Source organism: Salvelinus fontinalis, chromosome 6 (genome assembly GCF_029448725.1).
Source record: "Salvelinus fontinalis isolate EN_2023a chromosome 6, ASM2944872v1, whole genome shotgun sequence".
Taxonomy (NCBI): Eukaryota; Metazoa; Chordata; class Actinopteri; order Salmoniformes; family Salmonidae; genus Salvelinus; species Salvelinus fontinalis.
The window spans coordinates 35,533,672-35,549,503 of NC_074670.1; the positions used below are offsets into that span (position 1 = coordinate 35,533,672).

A 15,832-nucleotide genomic window follows, 5' to 3' on the forward strand; every position below is an offset into this window, starting at 1 on the left:
AGGAGAGCTGTGTATTTAAGTAGAGTAAATTAAGGCAGGGACCTGAGCTATGGAGGTGTACTGGGGACAGAATAGCTGTAGTCAGGCTGTGGGAAACGATCAGTGTACCCACCTCAAACCCATTGCTTAGATACACGGTGGCAGCGTTCAAAAACACAAAATAAGAGAGGCTTCATTTACGAAGGTTTATAAAGGATAGTACTGTATAATTATAGCCAACATCGGTTAATTCTAAAAATGAAGGTTCATTCAAATTATGAAATTAGATTGAATTATAGGAATATAATAAAAATGAGATGTTTTTGCATTGGTTCTATTGCTAACTGATGTGTTAAGAAGATAGCACCACTGTTGTAAATCTTTACAGAGGACGTACCGACACAGCAAAAGGAGCCCACATTCCACAGATTATATTTCTGCCAGTGACAATGTAATGATTCCCAAATCCCAAGTCCGTATGCAATTAACCCAACTTAATGGGGACATTCCAATCATCCCTATCTGCAAATACAATTGGCTGTCTAAAAAGGAAAAATAAACACCTGCAATTAACAGAAGCCGTGCGTAGACAACAAAATAAATTGGACAACGGAAGAAAAAGCCATTTAAACTTCCTCTATGAAACCTAACCATCGGTGTGTTCAAAAAGGTGAAACGTTCAGAACGTTGCAGATAGAAATGGAACGAATAGAACTGACATGATCCCCTCCCCCTAATCAACATGGCAGACAATCGGTTTTGTTCTACACAGCACATGTCCATCCGAAAGTTCTGTCAGAATGTTGCAGATAGAAATGGAATGAATAGAGCTGACATGATTCCCTTATTCTACATGGCAGACTATCGGGTTGGTTCTACATAACACATTTCTATCTGAATATGCTGTAGTGTTGCACCATTCTGAACAGACACCAGTAATCTCCCAGTAGAGGAAAGGTTTTTTCCAGTCCCTCTGTTGTAACTATAGAGCGGTAACAGCAACAGTAGCACATGGCTCAGTCCTACCAGTAGTATACTGTAGGTTACAGGCTACTCGCTTACCATAGTGTGCCATCTTTTGGTCATCTGAGGAACTGCACCTTGTTGAGCTCCTCTCTCTCATACCTGGAAAATGAATGGAACTAAAATGACTGAACACCAGTGAAATGGGTGTCATCATCTTGGGATATGTGTTGGACTAATGGGCATGGTAAGTTGAAAGAAATAGAAGCATCTTCTGCAACTTGTAGCTTGAATGGCAGTGCTGTGCCAACAGTGCAGCCTGATCACCAGAAACAGACTTCGATTTCAGACGTTTGAAAAGATATATTCTCTTGGGCTCTCACAAAAAAAAAAGAAAAACCATCACCCAGGACTGGGGGCGAACTCGTGACGTTCAGCGCCAGAGCGTGCTGCTTAGAACACTGCGCCACCACATTTTACAGTGCTCTAGCAAGCCGTCAGAATACTTGATGATACTTGATGATACTTGATGGTAATAGCGTATCGTTTTTTATTATTTTTGTTTTAATTAAGCCTTCCCCAAACTATAACCTTAACCACTCGGAATTAATGCCTAAACGGTAAACCTTTGAGTTGTTTAGGTTTCAACCCTGTAACCACGTGGAATTAGTAAACGTTCTTTCATAATACGTTGAGTTTCAAAGGGAAATGATGAGATCTTGTTGGCTGATGATGATGATGAAGGTGGCATATTTTGAAATACAGTACCACAATGTATTTTGGAGTAGTTTGTAATGTTTCTCTTTTCTGTTTTCTCACAGAATGGATATTTAACAGATGGGCCTTCAATAAACCTTACAGTCATTGACACAGTCCCGGGGAAAAAACATGTGAATATGACATAAACAGTTTTGTTGCCGACAAAGTATACTTTTCAGTGCAGAGATAGATCTATGTATACAGTGTGTGTATGTGTGTCTGTCTGCACGATTGTGTGTGTGTGTGTGTGTGTGTGTGAGCATAAGCGTGTGTGTGTGTGAGAGAGAGAGAGAGAGAGAGAGAGAGAGAGAGAGAGAGAGAGAGAGAGAGAGAGAGAGAGAGAGAGAGAGAGAGAGAGAGAGAGAGAGAGAGAGAGAGAGAGAGAGAGAGAGTAAAGAGAGAGTTTCACCTTCGTCGGGTCACTCCTCCCTTCCTCTTCCTTGGCTCATTAAAAACAGGCCCATTAGCAACACTCCTTCAGTGCCTAGCTTTAGATATGCGTGTGTATGTCGTCTCCACATCTCTGCCGTTTTGGAGGCCTCTCGGCAGCCTAGGAATACATTAAAAACCAAAGAGCCCCTTCTCACTGACTGACTCCTGCTGGGAGTACTTAGCATTTCTGGGGTGAAACTTTCCAGCAAGGTTGTCAAATGCTATACAAATTACAATAGACCTAAATTGCTCTTGTTTATTTATATATTTATTTACCTCTGTGGTTTGTTTATCTTAGCCCTGACAAAGCCTACTCCCCTGGCGCAAAGCAGCACACTGTGGGCAATGTCATAGGAACGGGGCAGAGAGAGAGAGAGTGGGGGGGGGGGGGATACATCTGTTTAGTTTCAAACGTCTATAGAACCACAACTCACAATAGACCTGCCTTATAGTTGATGATATGCCATTCAATATGTATTTTAGCCTTTGATAAGACTCTGTAAATAATGATTTCATATTGTCTCTATTGCCAGGCAATCATTGGTGGGGAGTGTATTTGATCTTTCACTAATCACTGACCCAGGGACAGTTCTATTCCTAGTCCCTACACAGCAGGCGACATGAATGTAGACTGGATTTCAGGTTATGAAGACATCTTGTAACCAGATTATGACCAATTGGTCTCTGTTAAGCGGGTAAAGACAACTCATAGGAAAGACGTTGCATTTTGTCAAATCACCGGTGAAGCCAGTAAAAAAGCCATATTACAACTTCTGTTGCTCTATAACCCATTCGTTCATATGCCACCGTGATATACAGTGCCTTGCATAAGTATTCATCCCACTTGGCTTTTTCCTATTTTGTTACATTACAACCTGTAATGTAAATAGATTTTGATTTTGATTTCATGTAATGGACATACACAAAATAGTCCAAATTGGTGAAGTGAAATGAAAAAAAGAACTTGTTTCAAAAAATAAAAATAAAATGGAAAAGTGGTGCGTGCATATGTATTCCCCCCTGTGCTATGAAGTCCCTGAATAAGATCTGGTGCAAATCAATTACCTTCAGAAGTCACATAATTAGTTCAATAAAGTCCACCTGTGTGCAATCTAAGTGTCACATTATTTACATTTACATTTAAGTCATTTAGCAGACATCTCTCATATGATCTCAGTATATATACACCTGTTCTGAAAGACCCCAGAGTCTGCAACACCACTAAGCAAGGGGCACCACCAAGCAAGCAGAACCATGAAGAAGGAGCTCTCAGGGCAGTGGAGGGCAGTGGAGAAGTACAGATCAGGGTTGGGTTATAAAAAAAATATCAGAAACTTTGAACAGCCATTAAATCCATTATTAAAAAATGGAAAGAATATGGCACCACAACAAACCTGCCAAGAGGGCCTCCCACCAAAACTCACGGACCAGGCAAGGAGGACATTAATCAGAGAGGCAACAAAGAGACCAAAGATAACCTTGAAGGAGCTGCAAACCTCCACAGCTTGGAGTATCTGTCCATAGGACCACTTTAAACCGTGTACTCCACAGAGATGGGTTTTACGTCGGAGTGACCAGAAAAAAAGCAATTTCTTAAAGAAAAAAATAAGCAAACATGTTTCGTGTTCGCCAAAAGGCATGTGGGAGACTCTCCAAACATATGGAAGAAGGTACTCTGGTCAGATGAGACTAAAATTTAGCTTTTTGGCCATCAAGGAAAATGCTATGTCTGGCACAAACCCAACACCTTTCATCACCATTCCCACAATGAAGCATGGTGGTGGCAGCCTCATGCTGTGGGGATGTCTTTCATCGACAGGGACTGGGAAACTGGTCAGAATTGAAGAAATGATGGATGGCGCTAAATACAGAGAAATTCTTGAGGGAAACCTGTTTTAGTCTTCCAGAGATTTGAGACTGGTACAGAGGTTCACCTTCCAGCAGGACAATGACCATAAAGCATACTGCTAAAGCAACACCTGAGTGGATTAAGGGGAAACATTTAAATGTCTTGGAATGGCCTAGTCAAAGCCCAGACCTCAATCCAATTGAGAATATGTTGTATGACTTAAAGATTGCTGTATACCAGCGGAACCCATCCAACTTGAAGGAGCTGGAGCAGTTTGCCTTGAAGAATGGGAAAAAATCCCAGTGGCTAGATGTGCCAAGCTTATAGAGACATACTCCAAGAGACTTGCAGCTGTAATTTCTGCAAAAGGTTGCCCTACAAAGTATTGTCTTTGGGGGGGGGGGGGGGGGGGTGAATAGTTATGCACACTCAAGTTTTCTGTTTTTTTGTCTTATTTCTTGTTTGTTTCACAATAAAACATATTTTGCATCTTCAAAGTGGTAGGCATGTTGTGTAAATCAAATGATACAAACCTCCCAAAAATACATTTCAATTCCAGGTTGTAAGGCAACAAAATAGAAAAAATGCCAAGGGTGCTGAATACTTCCGCAAGCCACTGTACAATAAGGCCGTGACAACAAAAAGACAACAGTCACACAGTGGTGGGATAAATTCAACCGCACATACATTTGTTTCATCACAAAACCAGAGAGCAAAGTCCACAAAGCAAATATTATAAGTAACAAACAGTTATATGACCGGCATCATGGTCAAGGAGTTTACTAAACAACGACAGTTTACTAAACAACTACTGATTTAGCGGTTACCATGTAGTAACCGCAAGTCAGCACAAAGACATCAGGAGTAATCCTCCGAAATTCCAGCACCGTTTCAGTTTAAACATTTAAACGTCATCAAATCAACAATGCTCCACAGTATATGCTTAGTTTAGTACACTGAATTCAAAAATACCAAAAACAATTTAGTCCAATCAATGTTGTGAAGTAGCATGTGGCTGTCCATGGTACTGATTTCTCTCTCTCTGTATGTGGGTGGGTGTGTGTGATGTCTTTGTCTATCTGTGTGTGTGTGTTTGCGCGTACATGCCAGCATGTGTGTGCATGCTTGTGAAAGTAAAACAATTGTTTTGACTACATCTAGGCTACATCTAGGTTACATACTGATCTTCAATCGTCTCAGGCCAGTGGCACAACATATGAACTTATGGCTAGATCAGAATCGCCGTCATAATCATTGGCCTGTACAGAGAACTAAGTCAAAACCACAAATCCAAACGCACATCTCCATCCATGGCTTAGGCAAGGGCTGATTTAGCAAGCTAGATACTACAGGACATCAACACAAGCAGACCAGAAACAGAGAAGTTTATCTGACAGTGTTGAAGTTTTGCTTAGGATGTGATGATAGTGTACAACTTGGCCATAACGTCATAAAAGACACCAAATTGATGCTTTGCAACCAGTTTTGCCTACTTGGTATTGGTAATACACTGAACAAAAACATGAACGCAACGTGCAACAATTTCAAAGATTTGACTGAGTTACAGTTCATATGAGGAAATCAGTCAACTGAAATGAATTGACTAGGCTCCAATCTATGGATCTCACAAAAAGGTAAGGGCGTGGATCAGAAAACCAGTCGGTATCTGGTGTGACCACCGTTTGCCTCATGCTGCGCAACACATCTACTTCACAGTCGATCGCGCTGTTGATTGTGGCCTGTGGAATGTTGTCCCGTTCCTCAGAAGTTTCTGGATATTGTCGAACTGGAGCGCGCTGTCGTACACGTCGATCCAGGGCATCCCAAACTTGTTCAATGGCTGAAATGTCTGGTGAGTATGCAAGCCATGGATGAACTGGGACATTTTCAGCCTCCATGAATTGTGTACAGATCCTTGCAACCCGGGGCCGCGCATTATCATGCTGAAACATGAGGTCATGGCGGATGAATGGCACAACAATGGGTATCTCACAGTATCTCTGCATTGAAATCGCCATCGATAAAATGCAATTGTGTTCAGTGTCCGTAGCTCGTGCTTGCCCATTCCATAACCCCACTGCCACAATGGGGCACTCTGTTCACAACGTTGACATCAGCAAACTGCTCACCCACACGACACCATACGCGTGCTCTGTGGTTGTGAGGCCGGTTGGACGTATTGCCAAATTCTCTAAAACGTTGTTGGAGGTGGCTTATGGTAGAGAAATTAACATTCAATTCTCTGGCAACAGCTCTGATGGATATTCCTGCAGTCAGCATGCTAATTGCACACTCCCTCAACTTGAGACATCTGTGGCGTTGTGTTGTTTGAAAAAACTGCACATTTTAGAGTGGCCTTTTATTGTCCCCAGCACAAGGTGCACCTGTGTAAGGATCCGGCTGTTTAATCAGCTTCTTGATATTCCACACCTGTCAGGTGGATGGATTATCTTGGCAAAGGAGAAATATCCACTAACAGAGATGTAAACAAATGTGTGAACACCATTTGAGAGAAATAAGCGTTTTGTGCTTATGGAATATTTCTGGGATGTTTTATTTTAGCTCAAGAAACATGGGATGATCACTTTACATTTTGCGTTGGTATTTTTGTTCAGTGTAGTTAGTTTTGAGAGGAGACAGTTGGTTCCAGAAAGTCAAGAAGAAACAGGGGGTTGTCCAATCCGGATCTCCTCTGTTTCTCCCATGGTTTCCTCCATTAGATCTCTCCTGTTGATGTAACGAAGGATGCTGGGTAGCGTCAGTGATTGTCTCATTGGGACGTGCAGACAGAGAGTGGTTGGGGGTGAAATCGTGAGCCGCTCCCCTGCTCCCCGCCACCATGCAGTCATCCATTAAAGCTGAACCTGGACTCAAATACTTAACCCGTCACAGGTGCCAATAACGAGGGGCCCATGGAAAATTACAGGGGAATTTAAGTCTGCTGGCTAATGGCATTGGCACGGACAGTTTGCCAATATGCATTTAGCACTGTAGCGGTTCGGCCGGCCTGGGGTGCCTAAGGAGAGTGACACGTCTCTCTTGAGCCTGTCCAGGCGGGAGATTGGGCTGTCCGTCAGCGCCAGTGCCCCTGCCATTACCCATGAGCCCCCCCCCTTTTACCCCTCCACCTCTCCTCTCCTCCCTCCCCCAGGGGAGAGTGACCAGTTAGAGCGATTAGACGGAACAAGAGGAGATGAGCTCAGCTGCTATCCTCGCTGTCTCCTTCTCTGACAGTCAGTCACCGAGCAATGCTGATGTGTTCATCTGCACGTGTGGTTTACACACAAAGAACACATGGGACTGCCGAGCCACAGGAGGGGACTGGCCGTTCAGTGCTCAATGTCCATGTTTTTCTTCTTTCTGTGCAGTCCTAAGAATGGGTAGGAACACATGGTAGCATTTCTCCTCTTATATTATATCCACGCTGTCCTTTCTGTGATTTGGCGTTGAGAGGAAGACTATAGGCATGCCACAGGGTTGGAGTTTGAAGATGAAGGGTATCGGACAGCATTTGTTTAAAGAGGGTGAGCGGGAGCTAAAATTAGAGATGTGCACAGAAGAGACAAGAGAAAGCGACCCCCCCATCCTCCCCTCTTAATCTCTGGTGATGCTGATGTCAATTGGTAAAGAGTGTGTGACCTATAGAATAGATTCTAAACTTAAAGGGGTTTACTACAATCCACAATCTCTCGCTTTAAGTCTTTCTCTTCTCTTTTTTTGTTGTTACTCCGCAAAAGAAGCAGGGTGGCTGTTAGGGAGAGAGAGAGAGAAAAAGTAAAAGCGACTGAAGGATTTCTGCCAAAAGTGTTCCATTAAATTTAAGCTGTAAGAAGAAGCAGCCACAAGCATTAGCTGGTTAAGTATCAGCAGAATAGGGGGACATGAATGTGGAGGACATATGAAATGTCATTAATGTTAATTCTAGTCACTTTTTGGCTATTAAGCACAAATTAGTGAAGGAGATGTTAAATGCCACGGTCTGTCCAGGGAATCATACAGAGGGTGGTGGTGGGGGGTGGGGGCACAGAATAGGTTCTCATTTGCATACTTAAGATCCAACTTAATTCTTTGCAAGGAGTGATGTAAAACGAACCAGAGCGGTAAACCGTTGATGTTGACACGTAGTGTTAAAAACACATACGTTTTTTTGGGCAGCTGATTGCTCATTGTTCGCTGGCTCAAGGTTATTTTCTTGAGCGTGTCACCACAAGAATATCATTCCCTTAAATAATTCCACTCAGGCTTCTCTTCCTTTTTGGCTTTAAGGTTCCAGGGGTATTTAAGACCAATCACGTCAATGTAAAAAATAATTAATCCCACCGAAGAGAAATGACATGCCTGGAATGTATGTATTTCCTGATTCTGTCTCAGAATTTAGTACCCTGCAGTGTTTTACGGCAGGGCCGTATATAGTTGTTGCTTATATATGGCTTTGGTTAGGGGTAAAACTATTAAACAGACTGATATATCTTTAAGAAATAATTAATTATCGTCTCTATTCGCAATTCCATATTTGTGTTCCTGATGAATGAACCCTTAAACATTCATCCATGAAAACTAAAACAACAAACATGACATGTTATTTTAAATGAGTGACAGATGACCTCCACTCAAAGCGAAGTCCACACAGTCCTCCTATGCATTGTGCACAGAGGGCTCTGCATCTCTCTCTCACTATGTCTTTCCCTTTCTTCTTGTGGTTCATATACAGCCCCTTTCTATTCATTACTGTCAGCGTTGGTGGAGTGCAGGAGGCGCAGTGAGGCACAGGAGGCAGAGGTCACCATGTGAAGGTCCTCCTCAGGCAGGAGGAGTGCCTGTGGAAGCTGTCACTCCGACACCCTCTCCTTCTCGACCTCCCCCCAACCCGCCTTCACTCTCCTATTACCACAGGCTCCAGGTCATAACCTTTTCTGTGGCATTTGGCGATTCCGGAACCCTTTGATTAGTGCAATATTTACATATTTACTCGGTGGAGAGGGCATTCTCGTGTCGCCGACACTTGAAGTGTTGTAAATGTGTTTGGCCTTTTGCCTGGATTTGCCGAGCAGAGCTCTACTGTTCTGTGTACGCGAGTGTGTGTGTTTTTTAAAAGTTGATTTAGACTCCCTCCCCCACTCACACACCCCCACACGGTACAAGTGCCATTTGGTCAGGGTTGGTTTTTGATGTGGCCCTTGTCCTCCCGAAGATGGTAGTTTAGTGACTATTGGAGCAGAATGCTGCACTCTGGTGGCAGGCTCAGATCATGCCCCCTGACACAGACACAACAGAGGGCCGTACAGAGACAAGAGACACATAGGAGAGCTAGTCTGGAGAGACGATAGATACAGACATGTTTACGCAGTAGAACAACAGCAAAGAGCACTGAAGATATGTCCTGTGGCTGTGAGTGTGAGCTGTGAGGCACACTGTACATACAGTAATACTACCACTAAAGTCTGAGCTGTGTATTGTAAAGGGACGCGTGATATTCTGTGTCTCTCTGTGGGGTGAAAACAGATGTATGATCACAAACATTTATAAAATATAGGACTTATGAGTTTTATCCACAGGTGGTTTTATTTGGCCCCTCAAGTTTTTAGTTATTTTTCATGGTTGGACATAAAATACCTTACATTTTTAACACATAATATAGACACGTGATCGTAAACAATGTAAGCAAGGTTTGAAATTATTATGTTTTGTCAAATATTATATGTTTGGGCTTCTTGAGGTCAATTTTCAGTCTACAAATGATTTGTAATGATGTTTCGGCCCCCCGACTATCCACTCAAGAGAAAATCTCCCAGCGGCTGAGTCTAGTTGATGATCCCTGAAGTTCTCTAAACTGCAAATACTGCATTTCACAAGTTTATTCAAGTTCAAAAGGATACATCTATTCAGAAGGCACATATCATATCAGTCATCCAAATGGAGTCTGCTGCCTGAAGTTTGATCCTCTTTCCTCTCTCTCTCTCCCGTCAGTAAGACAGAAAGCAGAGATGTCAGGGAACAGGTTTCTCAGTGAGTGCTGCCTGCATGGCCGTCATGTTGGGGCGGCCGCTCTCAGTGACTGATGAGGGGGAGAGTGACAGGCAGCTGCTGTCTCTCTGTCTTTCCACCGGCCTGCAGGCCTCGCTGGCATTAACGTCATGTGCCATGTTCTCCGGGAAAACCTGTCAATCACCACTCAGCCAGTCAGTCCTTCAGTCAGTCAGGTCTCAAAGCACACAGTCACAGGCTAGTACATGAAAAGGACTGGTAAAGTGAGCAGCAGTACTGTCAAGTCCTAGTGTGTCTATGCAATAGGTGGGTGGGAGACTGGGAGTCCATTTTTGAACATTGCCTCAAGTGGACTTTGGCCCTAACTAGGCAGAACATCAGAAACAGAAACTAGCTCAAGCTATTTTTCCACAATAAAGGCCCATTGCAGCCATTTTTTTAATCAAATCATTTATGGGTATTAAGTACCTCTACTGTATTTGTTTTTGATTAAAATTGACAAAAATGGCTTTTTAGCAAAAAACCTTTCTGGGAGTAGCTGTTACTAGCTACTGCCAGAAACTGAAACACCAATTTACCACCTGGTGATGTCCCCAGGCAAGCTGAAACTTCCGCCAAAGCAAACCTGCTGATTAGAAAGTCCTGAGTAGATTGTATTTTCAAACAGCAACTATCAAGAAATAACACTGATCAACATTTTTCACACTTTTAGTTAGTTTTATCAGCTGTTATACAATATGATACAAAACACAGGGAAAAATAATTTTGACTGGACTGGGCCTTTAATCATAGGTGTCAGTAAGCATCTAATTTCAAGTGTCACAAATGTTTCATAAAAAATGATGGTCAACCCCTAAAAATTCATTTTTGTCCCTCCTGGTCTACCATACTTGCATCTGAAAATGGTTTATGCCTAATGAAAATGGCATGTTACTACAAGTTGAAAGTCAGATCTCTGAATTATAGGAATAGTAGAATAGTGTAGAACAAGGTCGTGTTCATTAAGACACTAAACAACAAAAACGTTTTAGAACCTTGTGCAACAGTAAACACAAACAAGTGTTTGTTATTGGACAAGTTCAGGTAGTCCTTCCCTATTTTCTTCCATTTGGTGCCTAATGAACATGACCCAGTACTTCTCTGGACCTGTAGGGGCAGAGTGGGATAAATTGAGCTAAATGAGTAAGTTGAGCAGCCCTTGTTTCTAGGAAACCATACAAAAAATGTATGATTTGACCAACAATTTTGGTTAGAGGTAATCATTTCATGGAATTGGTAAAGGAAGTAACCACATGGAAAAAGTGGTAAGCAAGTTAGGTCCAAAAAAAACAATTTTCAACAAGTCAAATGAATTTATTGTGTTAGAGGTTTCATGATGCTTGTATCTAAACCAAAGTAGATCAATTGTAATATTGTTTAATACATCCGTTGGAGTCTCTAAAAGCTTCAAAATGAAGTGAAATCTAGCATGAAAGTGCATCCTTGTAGCTGTGTGGGCTAATATAGTCAAAATGTTTTTAGTCAGTTAAGAACAAATTCTTATTTACAATGACGGCCTAGGAACAGTGGGTAAACTGCCTTGTTCAGGGGCAGAATGGCAGATTCTTACCTTGTCAGCTCTGGGATTCAATATATCAACCTTTCGGTTACTGGCCCAATGCTCTAACCACTAGGCTACCTGCCACCCCAAAATGTTTGCCTTGGGGTAATTTGAGCCAATGGCAAGTGTTTTTCCCCAGGTGTAATGCACGGCAATGTCGCTGGAACGATGTTCAAAGTGTTTTAAAAAAAATGTCTGTTAGGTGTTAAGCCTGTGTTAAAATATGCTTTAAATGATTAAAAGACAAAAAAAGTGATGTTGAATTGAATTTGGGAAATCAACATAGACATGGTTTTAAAAAGGTAGTGGGAAAATGTAATTCAGTCTAAAAATGTGTAGGTACCTTAACGTAAGTAAATTGTGCCAAGAGACCACTTTATTGGACAAGCTATATTTTCAAAACTGTAATGGTAACATGCATTCAGATTATTTCCAGAGATGCACAACATCCTGAAATATATGTAGACATCTTTGTTAGAAAGAATACTATATTTCTCTTGACGGAGTGATACTGAATGTAAAAAAAAAAAATGGCACAACTTACCCCACTCTCCCCTACTGCATCAGGAGTCCTGATGCAGTAGGGGAGAGTGGGGTAAGTTGTGCCATTCAGGATCACTCCGTCAAGGGAAATATAGTCCTGATTCAGAAGCCTAGAGTATTTAATCTGCAGATCCCAATAGGATGCTGCTCATTCTATCACATGCAAGCAAGGGAGACTGATGAAACCCCGGTTGAATGGTGTCATGTTCGTGTATTTAATGTGGACATGATGACTTTTACATTTTCTGCAACGATGTACAAAACTTTAACAGAACTGAGGAGGTCTCAGACGAGGTAGAGCTTTCACATCAGGGACAGTGAAAACGAAGTATAAAAAAACAAAGTCTGAAAAGAATCAAATAAAACAATTCCTGTCTGCTTCTGCTCTGATCATTGTAACTAATAAATACCGATGTCAACCAAATACATTCCAAATGATGTCCTCTACGGAACAATGACAATGTAGTTAATTACAAATTAAAAGCCAACACACACACACACAACTTGGAGGCATTGTTAAAACCCCAACCAAATAGAAATAATGACTTCCACCACATTCTTTGGGAGGGTAACCATGGCTATCTACTGAAGAAGTTCTACTTTTTAGCAAAGAGAGAGAGACTAAAAACACACTCTATCATTTTCCATTCGAAAACTGAACTGAGCAGTGTAATACAAACCAAATGCCTAAAACAAAAACACATAGCAAATGATATTAAATAAATCATGGATATCTTTAATAATAGAACAATAATGATTAAAAACCAGAGGTGACATTGAACTGGACCACCTTTACCAATCAAAGACTGAATGAAATGAAGACAGTTAAACGGGTTAAAGCAGTAACATAGTCTAAGTGCACTGGAAATGCCATTTGGTATCTAACGCTGTGACAAATACTCACTCTCTCACTCCCGTGTGGTCTGCTCATATCTGCTAAGTCACACTTACGAGTACAAATGTGTATTCTAGGAGTTAATCTTAAAGGGTAATTCTGTACAACAGTATTTAAGGGCACTAATTATTAAGGACACTACTTGATAGGCTATAATATCCGTTACAATTATTTGACTATCCTCATCTTTAATATACACGTACAGTATGTGTCGGTATACATAAGCACACTGTTGTATGCATATTCAACCAACCATATAAAGAAACTGACACAGAAATTGTTTCATCTTGTGTTCATGTAAAAACTACTACCGAGGTCTCAAAGTAGACAGTATTATGTCCCATGACAACAATTCCATATCTTTGAATCCCCCCCAATTTTTTTGGTTTTAATTCTAAACAGCTGATAATTATTCACTTCTATTTGTCTCACACGTTGACATTTGCACTGTCTTGTACAGTGCATGTGGCCTTGCGTGTATACGTTTGCTCAAAAAGACTGTCTGACCAATAGTCTGCTTGTCTGAACGAACATGTTGACATCCATGCAACAAAACAAGAATGACTAACTTATTAGAGCTTCACCTCACCTGGGGTGTGTTCATTAGGCGCCCAACGGAAGAAAGTGGACTGAAACAGGAAGGGCACTTCTGGATTTGTCCAATCAGAAATGCTCATTTTTGTTTTCCGTTGCAAAAATGTTTTTTTGGTGTCTGCCCTAACGAACAGGTAATCCAATAGTCATAGGCATGGCTATGAATCCAGGAGGCGTTTTATGAGGGTGAATGCAACTTTGAGAAAAACATCACACATGTGGTTACAGTGAAGCCTCTGCTTATATGGTATATACAGTATACAAGCATGGCTTTGGTCCTCACTTCATACCTGGCCGTACAAAAACCAAAACAAGCTTTTTTTTGCAAAGGAGGTAGTATGCAAAGCGTCTAAAGGGAGTCTAATACGCAGAGGTAATCAAGGGGCAAACACACACACACGCACACACACACACACTCACAAGCCGCACACACACAAGCCGCACACACACACACACACCAACCCTGCGACGGCTCCGCAGCCATCGGAAACAAAACACTGTCTCCAACAATGCTCCCTGAAAGCTCTAGACGCCTGACCTCTCAACCTTCCCCCCCAAAAAAGCCACTGTTGTGAGGACTAGCTTTTAGGAGTGTACTCTTATTCAAGTAGAAAAGAGAGTAAGGGCAACTTGAACCAAACAGTCCGACCACTTTATTCCTGCTAAGAGGTTTCAGTAAGTGGGTCTAATTTGAGGTTGGAGGTGTGGGTGTGGGAGGAGGACTACGCTCGGATCAGAGGGATCAGAAAACGGCCTCTTCTTCTTCTCCCAATAATTGAACGACCGTTAAAACAGCACGCTCGTTCATACCCCCCATTAAAAGCGCACTCTTTTTAATGAACAGTAAAGCAGGCACCTCCTCTCACACTGTCATTAGCCCTCTCTCACTCTCTCTCTCTTTAATGACCGGCCAAACAGCCTCGGAGTCAGATCGTGTAGTGGTCACTCCACTACAGCCACTCATACTGGACTCGTCATAGTGGTGCTCGAGAGGATAGAACACACACACACACACACACACACACACACACACACACACGCACACACGCACACACGCACACACGCACACACGCACACACGCACACACACACACACACCGTCTTGAGCTTGAGCTTGTCAAGTCAGCTGCAATCGGAGGGTTAGCTAAGTGAGTTCAGTTCAGTCAGTGTAAACATCACCAACTTGGCTGCTCCATTCTGCCGTGTGTTATTAAGGGATCAGTGTCCTGAGGAATGCACAAAACCATTTCATCACAATCTAAATCAAATGGGGGGGAAATAGGACAATGGAAAGCTATAGGGGCGTCGCTATGCCACCATGCCATCCTTGCCCATTTCCAGAGGAAAAAAACAGCATTTGGTTGCACAGTGTCCGATTTCTCTTCTCTTTCCAAGAAATCCTTTTAGTTCTTATTTTTGAACACATTTCAAATAGTCCTGGTAATATTTCATCTAAAATGGCAATAGGGGTGAGCTCATTCTGATGTCACTCTGTCAGGTGGTGTCTCTGACACAGCTGGGAATATGGATGGAGTCTCTATCTCTATCTTAGGCCCTGGGGATGTCACGCTGGTGGGTCCGTTATTAGGTCGGGGTGGGTTGGTGGTGGTGGGTGAGAACCAGTCCCCCTGCTCCTCCTCCTGCTCAGGGCCCAGTCCCGGTGGTCTGTAATCAGGGTACTGGGCGTTGTCGAAATGCACGTGGTGGACACTCTGGACATGGGTCTTTAGGTTCCCTTTCTGAGAGGCTCGGTACGGGCAGAGGCGGCACCGGAACGGTCTCTCCCCTTTGGGACACACACACAACAACACACACAGAGGTCACACATAGAGTTCAAAGGTCACACAGAGGGCGGACATGGCGTAACCTTTCAGAGAGTACAGGACACAGAGTTCAAAGGTCACACAGAGGGCAGACATGGCGTAACCTTTCAGAGAGTACAGGCGGCGGCAGAAATCTCCCATGGAACGCTTTCATTTGCGAGGGATCTAATACGAGGGGCGATACATAAAATGACGTAAACCATGCTGGGACTGACTGTAGTTAAACGGTCCAATGAATAAGACATGAATACATACACACAGTTATAACACAAAACAGGCACCAAAAAAACGGATTTAACCCCAAATCATGAAACCTCATGGCAACAGACTTCTAAACCATTAAAATATACCGCACCTGATTCCAAAAACAACAAATTCACTTTCCTCATTTCTAACCTACATGAACCTGCG

General features: G+C 42.5%; 1 protein-coding gene across 2 annotated transcripts in view; it reads right to left on the minus strand.

The window, feature by feature from the left end:
- Window positions 1–12,301: 12,301 nt before the first annotated feature.
- The window catches only part of LOC129857763 (zinc finger protein 516-like), a 65,639-nt gene continuing 62,108 nt past the window's right edge, over window positions 12,302–15,832 (minus strand). The window contains exon 5 of one of the 2 annotated variants that reach the window (XM_055926306.1): window positions 12,302–15,384. In XM_055926306.1, the coding sequence (XP_055782281.1) occupies window positions 15,074–15,384 (311 nt within the window). In that variant the 3' untranslated portion in view covers window positions 12,302–15,073. The remainder of the gene's footprint in view (window positions 15,385–15,832) is intronic. The other variant, XM_055926307.1, reaches the window with a different exon arrangement.